This window comes from Heterodontus francisci, chromosome 17 (genome assembly GCF_036365525.1).
Source record: "Heterodontus francisci isolate sHetFra1 chromosome 17, sHetFra1.hap1, whole genome shotgun sequence".
Classification (NCBI taxonomy): domain Eukaryota; kingdom Metazoa; phylum Chordata; class Chondrichthyes; order Heterodontiformes; family Heterodontidae; genus Heterodontus; species Heterodontus francisci.
Window position 1 is genome coordinate 7,360,164 of NC_090387.1, and position 19,787 is coordinate 7,379,950.

General features: G+C 45.8%; 1 protein-coding gene across 1 annotated transcript in view; it reads left to right on the forward strand.

The window, feature by feature from the left end:
* The window catches only part of cmtm4 (CKLF-like MARVEL transmembrane domain containing 4), an 87,485-nt gene that overhangs the window by 63,559 nt on the left and 4,139 nt on the right, over positions 1-19,787 (forward strand). Inside the window, exon 3 of the mRNA XM_068049064.1 lies at positions 19,014-19,112. Within this exon, the coding sequence (XP_067905165.1) occupies positions 19,014-19,112 (99 nt within the window). The remainder of the gene's footprint in view (positions 1-19,013; positions 19,113-19,787) is intronic.

A 19,787-nucleotide genomic window follows, 5' to 3' on the forward strand; every position in this document is an offset into this window, starting at 1 on the left:
ATCCTTGGTTAGACCACACTTGGAGTACTGTGCACTGTTCTGGTCTCTATTATAAAAGGAATTAAGAGATATTGAAAAGGGTGAAGAGGAGACACAAAAGGATGATATCAGAACTGAGAGATTATAACTATCAGGAAGGACTGTCTGGGCTGGGCCTCTATTCTCTAGGAAAGAAGGCTGAGGCGTGACTTAATAGAGGTCATAGACTCATATACGGCACAGAAGGAGGTCATTCAGCCCATTGAGTCCGTGCTGGCTGTCCAAGGAGCTATTCGTCAGTCCAACTCCCCCACTCAATCCCCATAGCCCTGCAAGTCTATTTCTGTCAGTTGGCCATCCAACTTCCTCTTGACGTCATTGATCATCTCCGCTTTCACCACCAGTGAGAAGATTTGAATAGTTTTAACTCTTGAATTTTACTTCTGTGCAGAGTTTCCAGGAAGATAATACTTTAAATGGGCGGCACAGTGGCGCAGTGGTTAGCACCGCAGCCTCACAGCTCCAGGGACCCGGGTTCAATTCTGGGTACTGTCTGTGTGGAGTTTGCAAGCTCTCCCTGTGTCTGCGTGGGTTTCCTCCGGGTGCTCCGGTTTCCTCCCACATGCCAAAGATTTGCAGGTGATAGGTAAATTGGTTGTTATAAATTGCCCCTAGTATAGGTAGGTGGTAGGGCATATGGGATTACTGTGGGGTTAGTATAGATGGGTGGTTGTTGGTCGGCACAGACTCGGTGGGCCGAAGGGCCTGTTTCAGTGCTGTATCTCTAAATAAAAAATAAAAATAAAAATTGACTTTTGAGTTTGTGGGAGTTCTTTGGTGTGACAGATCAGATATTAGTTAATACTTTGAAAGGCACAAAATGGACAATAGCTATGCTTGTACACAATGACCTACATTATTTTTAAGAGCATGTTAGTAAAAGTCATAAGGTTATGTTTAACTTGTGAGAAACCTTGGTTAGACCACACTTGAAGTACGTGCACAGTTCTAGTCTCCACTTTATAAAAAGGATATCGAGGCATGGGAGAAAGTGCAAAAAGATATTTACACTGATGAGGTCAGAACTGAGAAGTTATAACTATCAGGAAAGACTGAACAGACTGGGGCATAGAAGCTGAGGGGTGACCTGATAGAGGTCTTTAAAATAATTAAGGGATTCAATAGAGTGGACATATAGCGATGATGTTTCCACATGTGGAGGATTCCAAAACTAGGGGTCATAAAAATAAAAGCAAAATACTGCAGATGCTGGAAATTTGGAATAAAAGCTGAAAATGCTGGAAATTTTCGGAACTGACAAAACGAGCAAAGTTCTGATGAAAGGTGATTGGCCTGAAGCGTTAACTCTGTTTCTTTTTCCACAGATGCTGCCTGACATGCTGAGTATTTTCAGCATTTGATAGCCACTGGTAAATCCAATAGGGAATTTTAGGAGAAACATCTTTATCCAGAGAGTGGTGAGAATGTGGAATTCGCTACCACAGGGAGTGATTGAGGCAAATAGTATAGATACGTTTAAGAGGAAACTAGATAAACACATGAGGGAGAAATGATTGGAAGGATAATGCTGATAGGGTGAGATGCAGCAGGGTGGGAAGAGGCTGGTGTTGAATGTAAACATCATCATAGAGCAGATGAACTGAATGCTGTGTAACTGTGCTCTGTTGTAATGAAATTCTGTGCAAATCAACAATTTATATGATGTGTGTGTTTAAAGAGCTTGGATTTTCAGCTTGACAGTATTTTAACACTGATAGTTTACATTGTTGTTAAAATAAAGTGATCTGAAGTCCTGGCCAGTGCCTCATCATCAGGGTTTATTGTAATTCATTCAATTTCAAGTACCTCCCATCAACATTAACATTTTTGCCTGTTTTGCCCTATTGTTTTTGAAAAATTATCTTAAAAGTTAACCATAATCATATTAGCCGCTTGACCTGGAAGAGAGATCCTGATGGTGAAATCTTTTCTCATACAATCATGGAAAGACTTCATAACAACAGCTTTTATTTATATAGTACCTTTAACATGGTAAAATGTCCCACGCTTCACAGGAGAGTTATTGAGCAGAAATTGGCACCGATCCACGTAAGGAGATATTAGGACAGGTGACCAAAAGTTTGGCCAAAGAATTAGGGTTTAAAAAACGTCTTAAAAGGTGACGGAGAGGTTTAGGGAGGGAATTCCAGAGCATAGGGCCCAGGCAGCTGAAGGCATGGCCACCAATGGCGGAGCGATTAAAATCAGGGATACGCAAGAGGCCGGAATCTGAGGAGCACAGATATGTCAGAGGGTTGTGGAGCTGGAGATTACAGAGATGGGGAAGGGCGAGGCCATGGAGGGGTTTGAAAACAATGATGGGAATTTTAAAATCAAGGCATTGCCAAACTAGGAGCCAATGTAGATCAGCAAGCACAGGGAGTGATGGGTGAACAGGATTATTGATGCAAAGGGAGAGGACATTTGATGAGCTCAAGTTTATGGAAGTGGGAGGCCAGCCAGGACAGCCTTGAATAGTCAAGTCTAAAGGTAACAGTGATATGGATGAGGGTTTCAGCAGCAGATGAGCTGAGGCAGGGATGGAGTTGGCTGATGTTACCAAGGTCATGGACTGTCCGACCTATTTAATCTCCTTCCACAGCACATCTACAGTCTCCCGCATTATGGACTCTATTCCATCCATTTAAACTCCTCGCACAGGTTCTGTACACTCTATCCTTTTGTGGATTTTACCCACCCATTTAATCTACTCCCACAGCCCATGTACACTTTCCTCTATCATGGATTTAACCCCATTGAGTTTCAGATTCTTTCCCCTTGTACTCGATTACCCACCAGAGGAAATAATTTCTCTGTATCTATCCTATTGAAACCCTTAATTATTTTAAACACCTCAATCAGATCATCCTTCAACCTTCTATACTCAAGGGAATACAAGCCAAATAAAAGCCACCTGTCTTCCTAATTTAACCCTTTAATACAACACTATCCTCAGCCTGAGAATGAAGGAAAATTACAGAGGACTAAAGAATCATTATGTAGTTTTATTAGTTTTATTCACCAATGTTATCTTACATAGAGGAGCATAGGAACAGGAGTCAGCCATTTAGCTACTCGAGCCTGTTCTGCCATTCAGTGAGATCATGGTTGATCTGTGACCTAACCCCAGATACCCAGCTTTGCCCCATATCCCTTAATATGTGTGACAAACAAAAATCTGTCAATCTCAGACTTTACATTGACAATTGATCAAGCATCAACTGCTGTTTGTGGAAGATTTCACTCCGGAAAAGTCTGGCTCTAATATTACACAATGTCCCCGAGTCAGAGACTCCCAAACCAGTGGGAATAGTTTCTCTCTATCTACCCTATCAGTTCTCCTTAATATCCTGAAAACTTTGATCAAATCGTTCCTTAACCTTCCAAATTCCAGGGAATATAACCCTAGTTTGTGTAATCTCTCCTTCATGAGAATGATTCCAGGGATGAGGAGCTTTAGTTATGAAAATAGATTGGAGAAGTTGGGTCTGTTTCCTTGGAGAAGAGAAGGCTGAGAGGAGATTAGATAGAGGTATTGAAAATCATGAAGAGTCTGGACAGATTAGATAGAGAGAAACTGTTCCCATTGGTGGAAGGATCGAGAACGAGAGGGCACGGATTTAAAATTATTGGCAAAAGAAGCAATGGTGGCATGAGAAAATATTTTTCACACAGCGAGTAGTTAAGGTCTGGAATGCACTGCCTGAGAGTGTGGTGGAGGCAGGTTCAATTGAACCATTCGAATCAGACTGTTATCTGAAAAGGAAGAATGCAGGGTAGAAGGTGAGGGAGTGGCACTAGGTGAAATGCTGATTAGGAGAGCTGGTACAGACACGATGGGCCAATTGGCCACCCTCTGCAATATAACAATTCTGTGATTTTGTAATTTAACCCTTTGAGTTCAGGTATCATTTTGATCATTCTGGTAAATCCACGCTGCACTCCCTCCAAGGCTTCTTCCTAAGGTGTGGTGCCCAGAACTGCTCACAGTAACTTCAGGTTTAGAAACATCGAAACATAGAAAATAGGAGCAGGAGTAGGCCATTCAGCCCTTCGAGCCTGCACCACCATTTAATACAATCATGGCTGATCAGCCAAACTCAGTACCCTGTTCCCACTTTCTCCCCTTATCCCTTGATCCCTTTAGCCCTAAGAACTATATCTAACTCTTTCTTGAATATATTTAATGATTTGGCCTCAATTGCTTTCTGTGGTAGAGAATGCCACAGGTTCACCACTCTCTGGGTGAAGAAATCTCTCCTCATCTCAGTCCTGAAAGGTTTACCCCGTATTGGACTGTGACCCCTGGTCCTGGACTCCCCCGCCATCGGGAACATCCTTCCTGCATCTAGTCTGTCCAGTCCTGTTAGAATTTTGTAGGTTTCCATGAGATTCCCTCTCATCTTTCTAAACTCTAGTGAATACAATCCTAATCGACCCAATCTCTCTTCATACGTCAGTCCCGCCATCCCAGGAATCAGTCTGGTAAACCTTCGCTGCACTCCCTCCATAGCAAGAACATCCTTCCTCAGATAAGGAGACCAAAACTGCACACAGTACTCCAGATGTGGTCTCACCAAGGTCTTGTATAATTGCAGCAAGACATCTTTGCTCCTGTACTCGAATCCTCTCGCTATGAAGGCCAACATACCATTTGCCTTCTTAACTGCCTGCTGCACCTGCATGCTTACTTTCAGCGACTGGTGCACAAGGACACCCAGGTGTTGCTGCACCTCCCCCTTTCCCAATCTGTCGCCGTTCAGATAATTATCTGCCTTTCTGTTTTTGCCTCCAAAGTGGATAACCTTACACTTATCCACATTATACTGCATCTGCCATGTATTTGCCCACTCACTCAACCTGTACAAATCATGCTGGAGCTTCTCTACATCCTCCTCACAGCTCACACTCCCACCCAGCTTTGTGTCGTCTGTAAACTTTGATATATTACATTTAATTCCCTCATCTATATCATTAATATATATTTTGAATAGCTGGGGTCCTAGCACTGATCCCTGCGGTACCCCACTAATCACTGCCTGCCACTCGGAAAAAGACTTGTTTATTCCTACTCTTTGTTTCCTGTCTGCCAACCAGTTCTCTATCCATGTCAGTACCTTACACCCAATCCCATGTGCTTTAATTTTGCACGCTAATCTCTTATGTGGGACCTTATTGAAAGCCTTCTGAAAGTCCAAATACACCACATCCACTGGTTCTCCCTTATCTATTCTACTAGTTACATCCTCAAAAAATTCCAGTAGATTTGTCAAGCATGATTTTCCTTTTGTAAATCCATGTTGACTTTGTCCGATCCTGTCATTGTTTTCCACGTGCTCTGCTATTACATCTTTTATAATGGACTCTAGCATTTTCCCCACTACTGATGTCAGGCTAACCAGTCTATAATTCCCTGTTTTCTCTCTGCCTCCTTTTTTAAATAGTGGGGTTACATTAGCTACCCTCTGATCCATTGGAACGGTTCCAGAGTCTATAGAGTTTTGAAAAATGACCAGCAATGCATCTACTATTTCTAGGGCCACTTCTTTAAGTACTCTGGGATGTAAATTATCAGGCCCTGGTGATTGATCGGCCTTCAATCCCATCAATTTCCCTAACACCATTTCCCTACTAATACTGATTTCATAAGTTCCTCCTTCTCACTAGACCCTATGTTCCCCAACATTTCTGGGAGGTATTTTGTGTCCTCCTTTGTGAAGACAGAACCAAAGTATGTATTTAATTGGTCTGCCATTTCTTTGTTCCCCATTATAAATTCCCCCGTTTCTGACTGTAAGGGACCCACATTTGTCTTCACTAATCATTTTCTCTTCACATATCTATAGAAGCTTTTACAGTCAGTTTTTATGTTCTCTGCAAGCTTACTCCCGTACTCTATTTTCCCCTTCTTAATCGATCCCTTTGCCCTCCTTTGCTGAATTCTCAACTGCTCCCAATCCTCAGGTTTGCTGCTTGTTCTGGCCATTTTATATTTCTCCTCCTTGGATCTAAAACTATCCCTAATTTCTTTTGTAAGCCATGGTTGAGCCACCCTTCCTGTTTTATTTTTACGCCAGACAGGAATTAACAATTGTTGTAATTCATCCATGCGCTCTTTAAATGCTAGCCACTGCCTATCCACTGCCAGCCCTTTAAGTAACGTTCCCCAATCTATCATAGCTAACTCGCGCCTCATACCATCATAGTTTCCTTTATTTAGATTCAGGACCCTAGTCTCGGAATCAACTCTCTCACTCTCCATCTTAATGAAGAATTCTATCATGTTATAGTTGCTCTTCCCCAAGGGAACCAGCACAACAAGATTGTTAATTAATCCTTTCTTATTACATTAAACCCAGTCTAGGGTTACATTAAACCCAGTGGAGAACATGCTGTTCTCCCTTCGTCAGATACAGGAGAAATGCCGTGAACAACAGATGCCCCTCTACATTGCTTTCATTGATCTCACCAAAGCCTTTGACCTCGTCAGCAGACGTGGTCTCTTCAGACTACTAGAAAAGATCGGATGTCCACCAAAGCTACTAAGTATCATCACCTCATTCCATGACAATATGAAAGGCACAATTCAACATGGTGGCTCCTCATCAGAGCCCTTTCCTATCCTGAGTGGTGTGAAACAGGGCTGTGTTCTCGCACCCACACTTTTTGGGATTTTCTTCTCCCTGCTGCTTTCACATGCGTTCAAATCCTCTGAAGAAGGAATTTTCCTCCACACAAGATCAGGGGGCAGGTTGTTCAACCTTGCCCGTCTAAGAGCGAAGTCCAAAGTACGGAAAGTCCTCATCAGAGAACTCCTCTTTGCTGACGATGCTGCTTTAACATCTCACACTGAAGAATGCCTGCAGAGTCTCATCGACAGGTTTGCGTCTGCCTGCAATGAATTTGGCCTAACCATCAGCCTCAAGAAAACGAACATCATGGGGCAGGATGTCAGAAATGCTCCATCCATCAATATTGGCGACCACGCTCTGGAAGTGGTTCAAGAGTTCACCTACCTAGGCTCAACTATCACCAGTAACCTGTCTCTAGATGCAGAAATCAACAAGCGCATGGGTAAGGCTTCCACTGCTATGTTCAGACTGGCCAAGAGAGTGTGGGAAAATGGCGCACTGACACGGAACACAAAAGTCCGAGTGTATCAGGCCTGTGTCCTCAGCACCTTGCTCTACGGCAGCGAGGCCTGGACAACGTATGCCAGCCAAGAGCGACGTCTCAATTCATTCCATCTTCGCTGCCTTCGGAGAATACTTGGCATCAGGTGGCAGGACTATATCTCCAACACAGAAGTCCTTGAAGCGGCCAACATCCCCAGCTTATACACACTACTGAGTCAGCGGCGCTTGAGATGGCTTGGCCATGTGAGCCGCATGGAAGATGGCAGGATCCCCAAAGACACATTGTACAGCGAGCTCGCCACTGGTATCAGACCCACCGGCCGTCCATGTCTCCGTTATAAAGACGTCTGCAAACGCGACATGAAATCGTGTGACATTGATCACAAGTCGTGGGAGTCAGTTGCCAGCATTCGCCAGAGCTGGCGGGCAGCCATAAAGACAGGGCTAAATTGTGGCGAGTCGAAGAGACTTAGTAGTTGGCAGGAAAAAAGACAGAGGCGCAAGGGGAGAGCCAACTGTGCAACAGCCCCAACAAACAAATTTCTCTGCAGCACCTGTGGAAGAGCCTGTTACTCCAGAATTGGCCTTTATAGCCACTCCAGGCGCTGCTTCACAAACCACTGACCACCTCCAGGCGCGTATCCATTGTCTCTCGAGATAAGGAGGCCCAAAAGAAAGTCTAGGGTGACCTGTTCTCTAGTTGGTTCCTCAACGTATTGGTCCAAAAAACCATCATGTATGCACTCCAGGAATTCCTCCTCTACAGTATTATTGCTAATTTGTTTTGCCCAATTTATATGTATGTTAAAGTCACCCATAATTACAGTTGTACCCTTACTGCATGCATCTCTAATTTCCTGTTTAATGCCATCCTCTGCTGTCTGGGGGTCTATTTACAACCCCCACCAACGTTTTCTGCCCCTTGGTGTTTCTTAGCTCCACCCATACAGATTCCATATCAGGATTCTCTGAGCTAATATCCTTCCTCACTATTGTATTGATTCCCTTTTTACTAACAATGCTACTCCACCTTCTTTCCTTTTTTGCCTGTCCTTCCTAAATATTGAATACCCCTGGATGTTCAGTTCCCATCCTTAGTCACCCTGCAGCCATGTCTCTGTAATCGCAACTATATCATATCCATTTATGTCTATTTGCGCAGTTAATCCGCCTACCTATTGTGAATACTCCACGCATTGAGACACAATGCCTTTAGGCTTGTCTTTTTAAGATTGTTAGTCATCTTAGCATTATTATGCACTATGGCCCTATTTGTTTCTTGCCCCTGATTTCTATCCCTTCCACTTTTGTCTTTTTGTTTCCTGTCTTTCGTTTCTATCCTTGTTTCCTCCTCCTCAGTCTCCCCGCTCAGGTTCCCATCCCCCTGCCATTCTAGTTTAAATCCTCCCCAACAGCTTTAAGCAGGGCTTTGTGTAGCTGAAGTATGACTTCCACCCCCTTGTATTCTATTCCTCTGGATATAAAGGCCAACATTCCTTTAACCTTTTTGATTATTTTCTGTACCTGTTCATGACATTTTAATGATCTGTGTACCTGGACCCCCAAAGTCTCTTTGGACGTCCACTGTTTCTAGCTTTTCATCATTGAGAAAATACCCCGTTCTTTCCTTTTTAGGTCCAAACTGGATGATCTCACATTTGTCTATATTGAAATCCATTTGCTACAGTTTTGCCCATTCACTTAAAATTACCAAGAAATCTTGAAAGATTGTGCTTCCATCTATAATGCTCACAATGCTGCCTATCATTGGCAAATTTGGATGTGTGACTTTTTATCCCATCATTTAAGTCATCAATAAATCAGGTGAATAGTTGAGGCCCCAACACAGATCCTTGCAGGACACCAGGAGTAACACTGCCAATTAGTGTAGCTGCCCATTATCCCTACTCTTTGTCTCCTGCTGCTCAGCCAGTTTCCGTCTTCAATTCCATGAGCTTCAGCTTTAGCTAATAGTCCCTTTTGTGTGACGTGAATGTTATTTGCCATTATCAGGACAAGCCTGAATGTGGTCCAGGTCTTGCTGCTTGTGGGCACCGACTGCTTCAATATCTGAGGAGTTGTGAATGGAGCTGAACACTCTAATTGATTAGTACATTGTTGGATAGATAACTTAATATGCATTTGAACACAGCTTTCCAGAACAAAAGATTTTCTCAAATCTTTATCCATAGACTGATGCCCAAGCAGAAGATAATGGAAAAACCCTTCATTCAATGCTGATAGCTTTACAATTACATTATTTCAACATATTAAGGTCGTATAGATTCCATCTGATTCAATTCATGGACTATTTGCAGAACAAAGCAGGCATTCAGATAGAGGCCTTTAAAATTATAAAGAGGTTTAATGAGGTCACGTAGATGTTTGCATTTGTCGGCGCAGGCTTGTGGGGGTGGGGGGGGTGGTGAGGGAGGGGGGGAGCGGTGGTGATGGGAGTCCAAAACCAAAGGCCATAAATATACGATAGTTGCTAATAAATTCAACAAAGTGACTCCTAACAATGCAGAGCATGCGCAGAGTGATCGCTGACGTCATCAGTGCTCCGAACATTTGCCAGCTTGCCAGTATGAATCCACGCATGTGTGTGCCGAGGTTACAAGAACACAAGAAATAGGAGCAGAAGTAGATCATATGACCCATCGAGCCTGCTCCGCCATTCAATATGATCATGGCTGACCTTGGGCTTCAATTCCACTTTCCTGCCCGCTCCTCATATCCCTTCATTCCCTGTAAGACCAAAAATCTAACTAAACCAGCCTTATTCAATGATGGAGAATCCACAACCCTCTGGGATAGAGAATTCCAAAGATTCACAACCCTTTGAGTGAAGTAATTTCTCCTCATCTCAGTCTGAATGATTGACCCCTTATCCTGAGACTGTGTCCCCGTGTTCTAGATTCCCTGACCAGTGGGAACAATCTCTCAGCTTCTACCCTATCCAGCCCTTTCAGAATCTTGTATGTCTCAATTAGATCGCCTCTCATTCTTCTAAACTCCAGAGAATATTGGCCCAATTTACTCAGCTTCTCATCATCGGACAACCCCCTCATTTCAGGGACCAATTTAGTAAATCTTCGCTGCACTGCCTCCAGTACAACTATATCCTTTCTTAAATGTGGAGACCAAAATTGCACACAGTATTCCAGGTGTGGTCTCACCAAAGCCCTGTACAATTTTAGTAAGACTTCTTTATTCTTGTACTCCAATCCCCTTGCAATAATGGCCAACATGTCATTTGTCTTCCTAATAACCTGCTGCACCTGCATGTTAACTTTGTGTGTTCCCTGTACGAGTACCCACAAGTCTCTCTGAACATCAACACTTACCAGTTTCACATCTTTTTAAAAAAATTCTGCTTTTCTATTTTTACAACCAAAGTGAACAACTTCACACTTCCCTACATTATACTCCATTTGTCATCTTGTTTCCCACTCACTTAACCTGTCTACATCTCTTTGAAGTCTCTCTGCATCCTCCCTGCAGTTTACCTTTCCACTGAGCTTTGTATCATCAGCAAACTCAGATACATTACTCTCCATCTCTTCATCCAAGTCATTAATATTGAATGTAAATCGCTGAGGCCCCAGCACTGATCTTTGCGGCACCCCACTATTCACTGCCTGCCAACTTGAAAATGCCCCATTTATGCCCAGTCTCTGCTTCCTGATTGTTAACCAGTCCTTTATCTATGCTAATATATTACCCCCAACACCATGAACCCTTATCTTGCCTATTAATCTTTTATGTGGCACCTGATCGAATGCCTTTGGAAATTCCAGGTATACTACATCATCTGGTTCCCCTTTATCTACCCTACTAGTTACATCCTCAAAAAACTCTAATAAATTTGTCAAACAGGATCTCCCTTCAGTAAAACCATGCTGACTTGTTCTAATCATACTATGTTTTTCCAAGTGCAATGTTAAGACTTCTTTAATTTCCAGCATCTTCCCAATGACTGATGTTAGGCTAACTGGCCTATAGTTCCCTGTTTTCTCTCTACCTCCTTTCTTGAAAAGCGGCGTAACATTTGCCAACTTCCAATCTGAATCTAAGGAATTCTGGAAAATATAGCCAGCGCATCCACTATAGCTATCTCTTTTAGAACCCTAGGATGTAGGCCATCTGGTCCTGGGGACTTGTCACATTTTAGTCCCTCAAGTTTCTCCAATACTTTTTCTCGACTGATATCAACATCCTTAATTTCCTCACTCTTTTTAGCCCCGAGGTTACTGCCTATTTCTGATATGGAACTTGTGTCTTCTACTGTGAAGACAGGCACAAAATATTTGTTCAATGCCTCTGCCATTTCCTCATTCCCCATGATGATTTCTCCTGTCTTTGCCCCTAAGGGACCAATGTCTACTTTAGCTACTCTGTTCCTTTTTATGTACTTATAAAAGCTCTTACAATCTGTTTTTATATTGCTGGCTAGTTTATTCTCGTTTTATTTTTTCCCTTATCAACTTTTTGGTGGCCCTTTGCTGGTTTCTAAAACACTCTCAATCCTCAGACTTGTTACTATTTTTTGCAACATTGTAAGCCTCTTCTTTTAGTCAAAAACTCTCCTTAACTTCCTGAGTGAGTCAAGGATGGGTCTTTCTGGACGAGTTTATGTTTTTGAACGGAATGTACTTTTGTTGAACCCTTTGAATTGTTTCTTTAAATGTTTCCCACTGTTCATTTACCGCCATACTTTCCAGTCTATTTACCCAATTAACCTTAGCCAGATCTCCCCTCACACCTTCGTAATTGACTTTGTTTAAGTTTAAGATTCTTGTTTGTGATTGAAATGTGTCACTTTCAAACTTAACATGAAATTCAAATTACCACGTAATGACGTCAGACGTAATGATGTCCGAGCGTTTCCTCATCACCGCCTCCATCCCCAGCAGTACCCCACTCTCTCCTGTGATCGCCGCTCCCTCCCACATCCGTCTGCTCGCCGTTCCATTCCACCGTTCCCTGCTGCTCCCAACTGCTTGCCGCTTGCATCCCACCTCGCTGCCCGGAGAAGCGGGGGTGGGGGAAAGCGAGGAGCAGTGGGAGGGAATAGTGAACAGACGGGCAAGTTCGTGTGGCATATGAGGCGGCGATTGCAGGAGGGAGCAGGGTACTGTTGGGGGAGGATGGAGGCGGCGATCGCAGCCATTGAGGGGTGAGGGAGTTTGGGTTTCATTTGTTTCTGTGTCAAATTGAGCAGCGTCATCTTTATTACTGGCAGCTGCCTGAGACATCGCAGATAGTAACGTTTCAGTGGAAGAGGCTGCGTTTGCTTTTGTCCCAGTACTGCGCCACCTAGTGGTTGTATTGTCAGCAAACCCAATCCAATAAGGAATTTAGGAGAAATTCCTTTACGCAAGGAGTGATGAGAATGTGGAATCACTATCACAGGGGGTAGTTGAGACAGGATGCCGAGAAAGGAATAGAAGGTGATGCTGAAAGGGTGAGATGAAGTAAGATGGGAGGAGGCTCATGTGGAGCATAAACACCATGGACCTCTTGGGCCGAATGGCCTATTTCTTATCTGTGAATTCAATGTAATTCAATGTACTAAATAAAGATAGATTACAAAGAGCAAAGGACAATATGTCACACCAGGGTGCTGTCCTGTCAAACATCTGGCAGATTATGCATAGCGATGTCCCTGTTTTAGTTGAACTGTTCCATATCACAAGTAAGGGAATCCACCTGAATAGAAACAGTGAAAATGCCAAGTTACTGGAGAAAAGCAAGGTAGCAGATACCTAGCGAGACATAGGAAGTGTGCAGTCCTCTGATACGCCAACGTAGGAAGGGAAAGTTTGAAAGATGCCAGGAACTATTTCTTTCTACGAAGGTTGCTCGACATCTGGAATGCTTTGTCGGGGATAGTGGGTGAGCTTATATAAGAAACAGCTGAATATCATGATAAGGACATAGTTGGGTTTGTACATTGGGCCATTGATTTACTGGGATACTGCCAGAAATGAGAAAATACAGATATAAAGAAAGACTCAGAAATGTTGGGTCTTCTTTTGTTAGAACAAAGCTAGGAGTGAAATCCTTTACACAAAGGGGAGTGGAAATCTGAAACTCTCTTCCCCAAAAAGGCTGTGGATGCTTTTTTATATTCATTCATGGGATGTGGGCGTCGCTGGCCAGACCAGCATTTATTGCCCATCCCTAATTGCCCTTGAGAAGGTGGTGGTGAGCTGCCTTCTTGAACCACTGCAGTCCATATGGTGCAGGTATACCCACAGTGCTGTTAGGAAGGGAATTCCAGGATTTTGACCCAGTGACAGTGAAGGAACGGTGATATAGTTCCAAGTCAGGATGGTGTGTGACTTGGACGGGAACTTGCAGGTGGTGATGTTCCCATGCATCTGCTGCCCTTGCCCTTTTAGGTGGTAGAGGTCACGGGTTTGGAAGGAGCTGGGGTCAATTGAAAATTTCAAGACTGAGATGCCAGAGTTTTGTTGGGTAAGGCTATCAAGGGATATGGAGCAGAGATGACTATATGAAGTTGATGTGTAGATCAGCCATAATCCAATAATGAGAGAAACAGGTTTGATGGGCTGAATAGCCTACTCCTGTTCCTATATGAGCTGATGTGCTGGAAGTGTTTAAAATCATGAGAGAATGTGACAGGGCAGATAAATGCAGTCTGTTTCAAGTAGTTGGGTTAAGAATGAGGGACCATAGATGCAAGATGAAATGGAAGAGATTTAGAACAGAGGGCAGGAGAAGCTTCACACAAAGCATTGTGAGGTGCTGGAATTTGTGATTGACTCAGAGACTGCGTCAACATTCAAGATGAGAAGGATCGGTGAATAATGGAAATGCAGTTGACGGGACACGGGAACAGGGTGGGTAAAAGGGTATTTGTTTGTGTGTGTGTGTCTGTGTCTGTGTGTGTTGAGTTTGACTGTTGTGTCTTCTATGGTTGAGGATCTTACCAGCACCCACTCTCTAAGTTGAGATGTAGATAGTGACCACTTGAGTTGGACATTGGTTGCCTGTAGGCCACACTCGGCAGGTTGAGGAGGGGGCTGCGGAGGGACAGCTGGTGACGAGGAAAAAAACTAGAGGAAATTAAGCAATTGGACAACCCAGTGTGGAGGTGGTCACTCTGATATCTGTCGTTCCTCGAGCTGAGGTAAAAGCTGGTTCTTTTGCACATTGTTGTTGGGCTAAGTTTAAGGACATGTTCCTGCGCACACGTATTAAAGCTGAACCACAAAAATGTCAACAATTCCATTTGGAAGGTTTAATATCCGTGTGGTTTATGTTTTATTTAGAAGCACATTCCAGATGAGTTGTGCTGCACACTTTGAACTCACTGCATCTGCTGAACATGTGCCTCCAGGATTCTGTGTCTTATTTTAGATTGTAGGAACACTTTTCTTCAGCATCAGAATCCGATAATGGAGGCCTTTCAGCCCATTGAATATTGTCCTTCTAGCATTCCAACCCCCATTGTCTCCCCATTACAGCAGCAAATGATCCCAGTGTCCTGGCACAGGAACGCAGTCAACTTGAAAGAATGATGATGATTTCCCATTGGCTTCTATCCCAGGTCCTTCTCATGTGAAAAGACGAAACAATTCCCCCGTCTTCTACTTTTGGAGGCTGATTTTTCACTCAACCAAGAGACTCTTGAGTATTCATGGTGTTCAAAACTGTAGTCACATCCTTTGGATGAATAAATGTTGCATTGTCGGATGGGCAGTACTCGGAGTGCTGCTGTGTTGGAGGTGCCATCGTTCACATTAGATATTAACTGAGGCCTCCTCTCCCCTCTCAGGTGGACGTAAATAGTATAGCCACTATTTAAAGAAGAGCAGGGGAGTTCTCCCTGGTGCCCTGGACAATATTTATCCCTCAGCCAATATCACTTAAGAAGAATATCTAGTCATTATTTCATTGCTGTTTGTGGGAACTTGCTGTGCACACATTGGCCTTCTGTGTTTCCTACATTACAACAGTGACTGCACATCAGAGGTACTTCATTGGCTTGGGATGACCTGAGATTGTGAACCACGTCTTTATGCCTCATCTGAAAGATGACGACTGTCTCTGACAGTGCAGCGCTCCCTCAGTACTGACCAACCGATAGTGCAGCACTCCCTCAGTACTGCTCCTCCGACAGTGCAGCACTCCCTCAGTACTGCTCCTCCAACAGTGCAGCACTCCCTCAGTATTGTCCCTCTGTCAGTGCAGCACTCCCTCAGTACTGACCAACCGATAGTGCAGCACTCCCTCAGTACTGCTCCTCCGACAGTGCAGCGCTCCCTCAGTATTGTCCCTCTGTCAGTGCAGCACTCCCTCAGTACTGACCAACCGATAGTGCAGCACTCCCTCAGTACTGCTCCTCCGACAGTGCAGCACTCCCTCAGTACTGCTCCTCCGACAGTGCAGCACTCCCTCAGTACTGCTCCTCCGACAGTGCAGCACTCCCTCAATACTGCTCCTCCGACAGTGCAGCACTCCCTCAATACTGCTCCTCCGACAGTGCAGCGCTCCCTCAGTACTGACCAACCGATAGTGCAGCACTCCCTCAGTACTGCTCCTTCGACAGTGCAGCACTCCCTCAGTACTGCTCCTCCAACAGTGCAGCGCTCCCTCAGTATTGTCCCTCTGTCAGTGCAGCACTCCCTCAGTACTGCTCCTCCGACAGTGCAGCACTCCCTCAGTACTGCTCCTCCAACAGTGCAGCGCTCCCTCAGTACTGCTCCTCCGACAGTGCAGCGCTCCCTCAGTACTGCTCCTCCGACAGTGCAGCGCTCCCTCAGTACTGCTCCTCCGACAGTGCAGCGCTCCCTCAGTACTGCTCCTCCGACAGTGCAGCACTCCCTCAGTACTGCTCCTCCGACAGTGCAGCGCTCCCTCAGTACTGCTCCTCCGACAGTGCAGCGCTCCCTCAGTACTGCTCCTCCGACAGTGCAGCACTCCCTCAGTACTGCTCCTCCGACAGTGCAGCACTCCCTCAGTACTGCTCCTCCGACAGTGCAGCACTCCCTCAGTACTGCTCCTCCAACAGTGCAGCGCTCCCTCAATACTGCTCCTCCAACAGTGCAGCGCTCCCTCAGTACTGACCAACCGATAGTGCAGCACTCCCTCAGTACTGCTCCTCCGACAGTGCAGCACTCCCTCAGTACTGCTCCTCCAACAGTGCAGCGCTCCCTCAGTATTGTCCCTCTGTCAGTGCAGCACTCCCTCAGTACTGCTCCTCCGACAGTGCAGCGCTCCCTCAGTATTGTCCCTCTGTCAGTGCAGCACTCCCTCAGTACTGCTCCTCCGACAGTGCAGCACTCCCTCAATACTGCTCCTCCGACAGTGCAGCGCTCCCTCAGTACTGCTCCTCCGACAGTGCAGCGCTCCCTCAGTACTGCTCCTCCGACAGTGCAGCACTCCCTCAGTACTGCTCCTCCGACAGTGCAGCACTCCCTCAGTACTGCTCCTCCGACAGTGCAGCACTCCCTCAATACTGCTCCTCCGACAGTGCAGCGCTCCCTCAGTACTGCTCCTCCGACAGTGCAGCGCTCCCCCAGTACTGCTCCTCCGACAGTGCAGCACTCCCTCAGTACTGTCCCTCTGTCAGTGCAGCGCTCCCTCAGTACTGACCCTCCGACAGTGCAGCACTCCCTCAGTACTGCTCCTCCGACAGTGCAGCACTCCCTCAGTATTGTCCCTCTGTCAGTGCAGCGCTCCCTCAGTACTGACCCTCCGACAGTGCAGCACTCCCTCAGTACTGACCCTCCGACAGTGCAGCACTCCCTCAGTACTGCTCCTCCGACAGTGCAGCACTCCCTCAGTATTGTCCCTCTGTCAGTGCAGCGCTCCCTCAGTATTGTCCCTCCGACAGTGCGGCGCTCCTTCAGTACTGACCCTCTGACAATGCAGCACTCCCTCAGTACTGACCCACCGATAGTGCAGCACTCCCTCAGTACTGACGCTCTGTCAGTGCAACGCTCCCTCAGTATTGTCCCTCCGACAGTGCGGCGCTCCTTCAGTACTGACGCTCAGACAGTGCAGCACTCCCTCAGTACTGACGCTCAGACAGTGCAGCACTCCCTCAGTACTGACGCTCAGACAGTGCAGCACTCCCTCAGTACTGACGCTCAGACAGTGCAGCACTCCCTCAGTACTGACGCTCAGACAGTGCAGCACTCCCTCAGTACTGACCCTCCGACAGTGCAGCACTCCCTCAGTACTGACCCTCCGACAGTGCGGTGCTCCCTCAGTAACTGACGTCTGACAGTGCAGCACTCCCTCAGTACTGACCCACCGACAGTGCAGCGCTCCTTCAGTACTGACCCTCCGACAGTGCAGCACTTTCTCAGTACTGACCCTCCGACTGTGCAGCACTCCCGCAGTACTGACCCTCCGACTGTGCAGCACTCCCTCAGTACTGACTCTCCCACTGTGCAGCACTCCCTCAGTACTGACCCTCCGACAGTGCAGCACTCACTTGGTACAGACCTTTCGACAGCGCGGCGCTCCCTCGGTACTGAGTCTCCGACAGCGCGGCGCTCCCTCGGTACTGAGCCTCCGACAGCGCGGCGCTCCCTCGGTACTGAGTCTCCGACAGCGCGGCGCTCCCTCGGTTCTGAGTCTCCGACAGCGCGGCGCTCCCTCGATACTGAACCTCCGACAGCGCGGCGCTCCCTCGGTTCTGAGTCTCCAACAGCGCAGCGCTCCCTCGATACTGCACTGAGTGTGTCAGTCTAAATTTTTGTGCTTAGCTCTCAGGAATGGCACTCAAACTCCCACAACCCTCAGAACCAGAGGTGGCAGTGCTGTCATGGCTCGGGTTGTGACTCTTGATTAAACTGGGAAGGTGTTGGCATAGTGGTAATGTCACTGGACCAGCAATGCAGAGGCCCAGGCTAGTGCTGTGGAGACATGGGTTTGAATCTGAAATTTGAATTCAGTTAATAAATCTGGAATTAAAAGCTAGTCTAATGGTGACTGTTAAACCATTGTCGATTTGTTTTATAAACCCATCTGGTTCACTATTGTCCTTTAGGGGAGGAAATCTGTCCTTACCTCGTCTGGCGTATGTGACTCCAGACCCACAGCAATGTGGTTGACTCTTCAATGCCCTCTGAAATGGCCGAGCAAGCCACTCAGTTCAAGGGCAATTTGGAATGGACAACAAATGCTGGCCTGGCCAGCGATGCCCACATCCCAGGAACGAATAAAAAAAACACAATAATGAAACTGGAGTGTAGGAGGGGGAAATGGTCACAAATTTAAACTCATCCAGAACTCTGTTGTCTGTAGCCTAACTCACACCAAGTCTTGTTCTGCATCACCCCTTGTACTTTCTAATCTACATTGGCTCCTGATCTGGTGAAAGCTCGGTTTTAAAATTATCGTCTTTGTTTTGAAATCCCTCCATGGTCTCACCCTCTCCCTATTGCTGTAACCACATCCAGTCCCACAACTCTTTGAGATATCTGCGCTCCTCCAATTCTGGCCTCTTGCACATCCCCGATTTCCATCACTCCATCATTGGTGCCTACAGCTGCCTGGGCCCTAAGCTCTCGAATTCCCTCCCAAAACCTCTCCGCCTCTCAACTTCTCTCTCGTGCTTTGAGGTGCTCCTTAAAACCTAACTCTTTTTTAAAAAAAAAAAAAGCTTTTGGTCGCCTGTCTTACTATCTCTGTATGTGGCTCAGTGTTGAATGTTTTGTACGATTATATTCTTTTGAAGAGTCTTGGGACATTTAATTGCATTAAAGGTGCTAAATAAATGCAAGTTGTTGTTGAAATGGGATTTTCGTATCCAGGTTTATTCCATTTACTCTATTTTGTCGGCTTGTTTCTCAGGATTTGATCAACACCGTGGTCAGTGCTGTCGTCTTCTTCATTGCCTCCATTGTGTTGGCAGGCATGAACCACAACAGGAAAGGCGAGATTGCTGCTGTGGTAAGTTATCCTAGGGTAATCTCCAGACCATAGAGACCACAGGCTCCAGAGTATCAGCCCCGGCCTGTGCTGCCCACAGGGTCCTGGGTATCCTCCCTTCCCTGTCAACTCTCATCATCTAAGCTCACTTCATAAGAGGGCAGAAAACGTCCAGGGAGTGGTTGGCGGATTCAGTCATTGGGTACACACCCAAGAATTTTTACAGTGCTGCCTATTTAACAGAGCAATCCAGTTAGTCCCACTCCCCTGATCTTCCTCCATAGCCCTGCACATTTCTCCCCTTCCAGTATACATCCAGTTCCCTTTTGAAAGTTACTATTGAATCTGCTTCCGCTGCCCTTTCAGGCAGCACATTCCAGATCACAACAACTCACTGTGCTTAAAAAAAAAAAATTCTCCTCATCTCCCCCTCTGGTTCTTTTGCCAATTATCTTAAATCTGTGTCCCATAGAAACATAGAAAATAAGAGCAGGAGTAGGCCATTCGGGCCTGCTCCGCCATTCAAAAAAGATCATGACTGATTATGTAACTCAGTACCCTATTCCCGCTTTCTCCCCATATCGCTTGATCCCTGGTCCCACTGGTTACTGACTCTCCTGCCTCTGGAAATAGTTTCTCCTTATTTACTCTATCAAAACCCTTCATGATTTTGAACACCTCTATTAAATCTCCCCT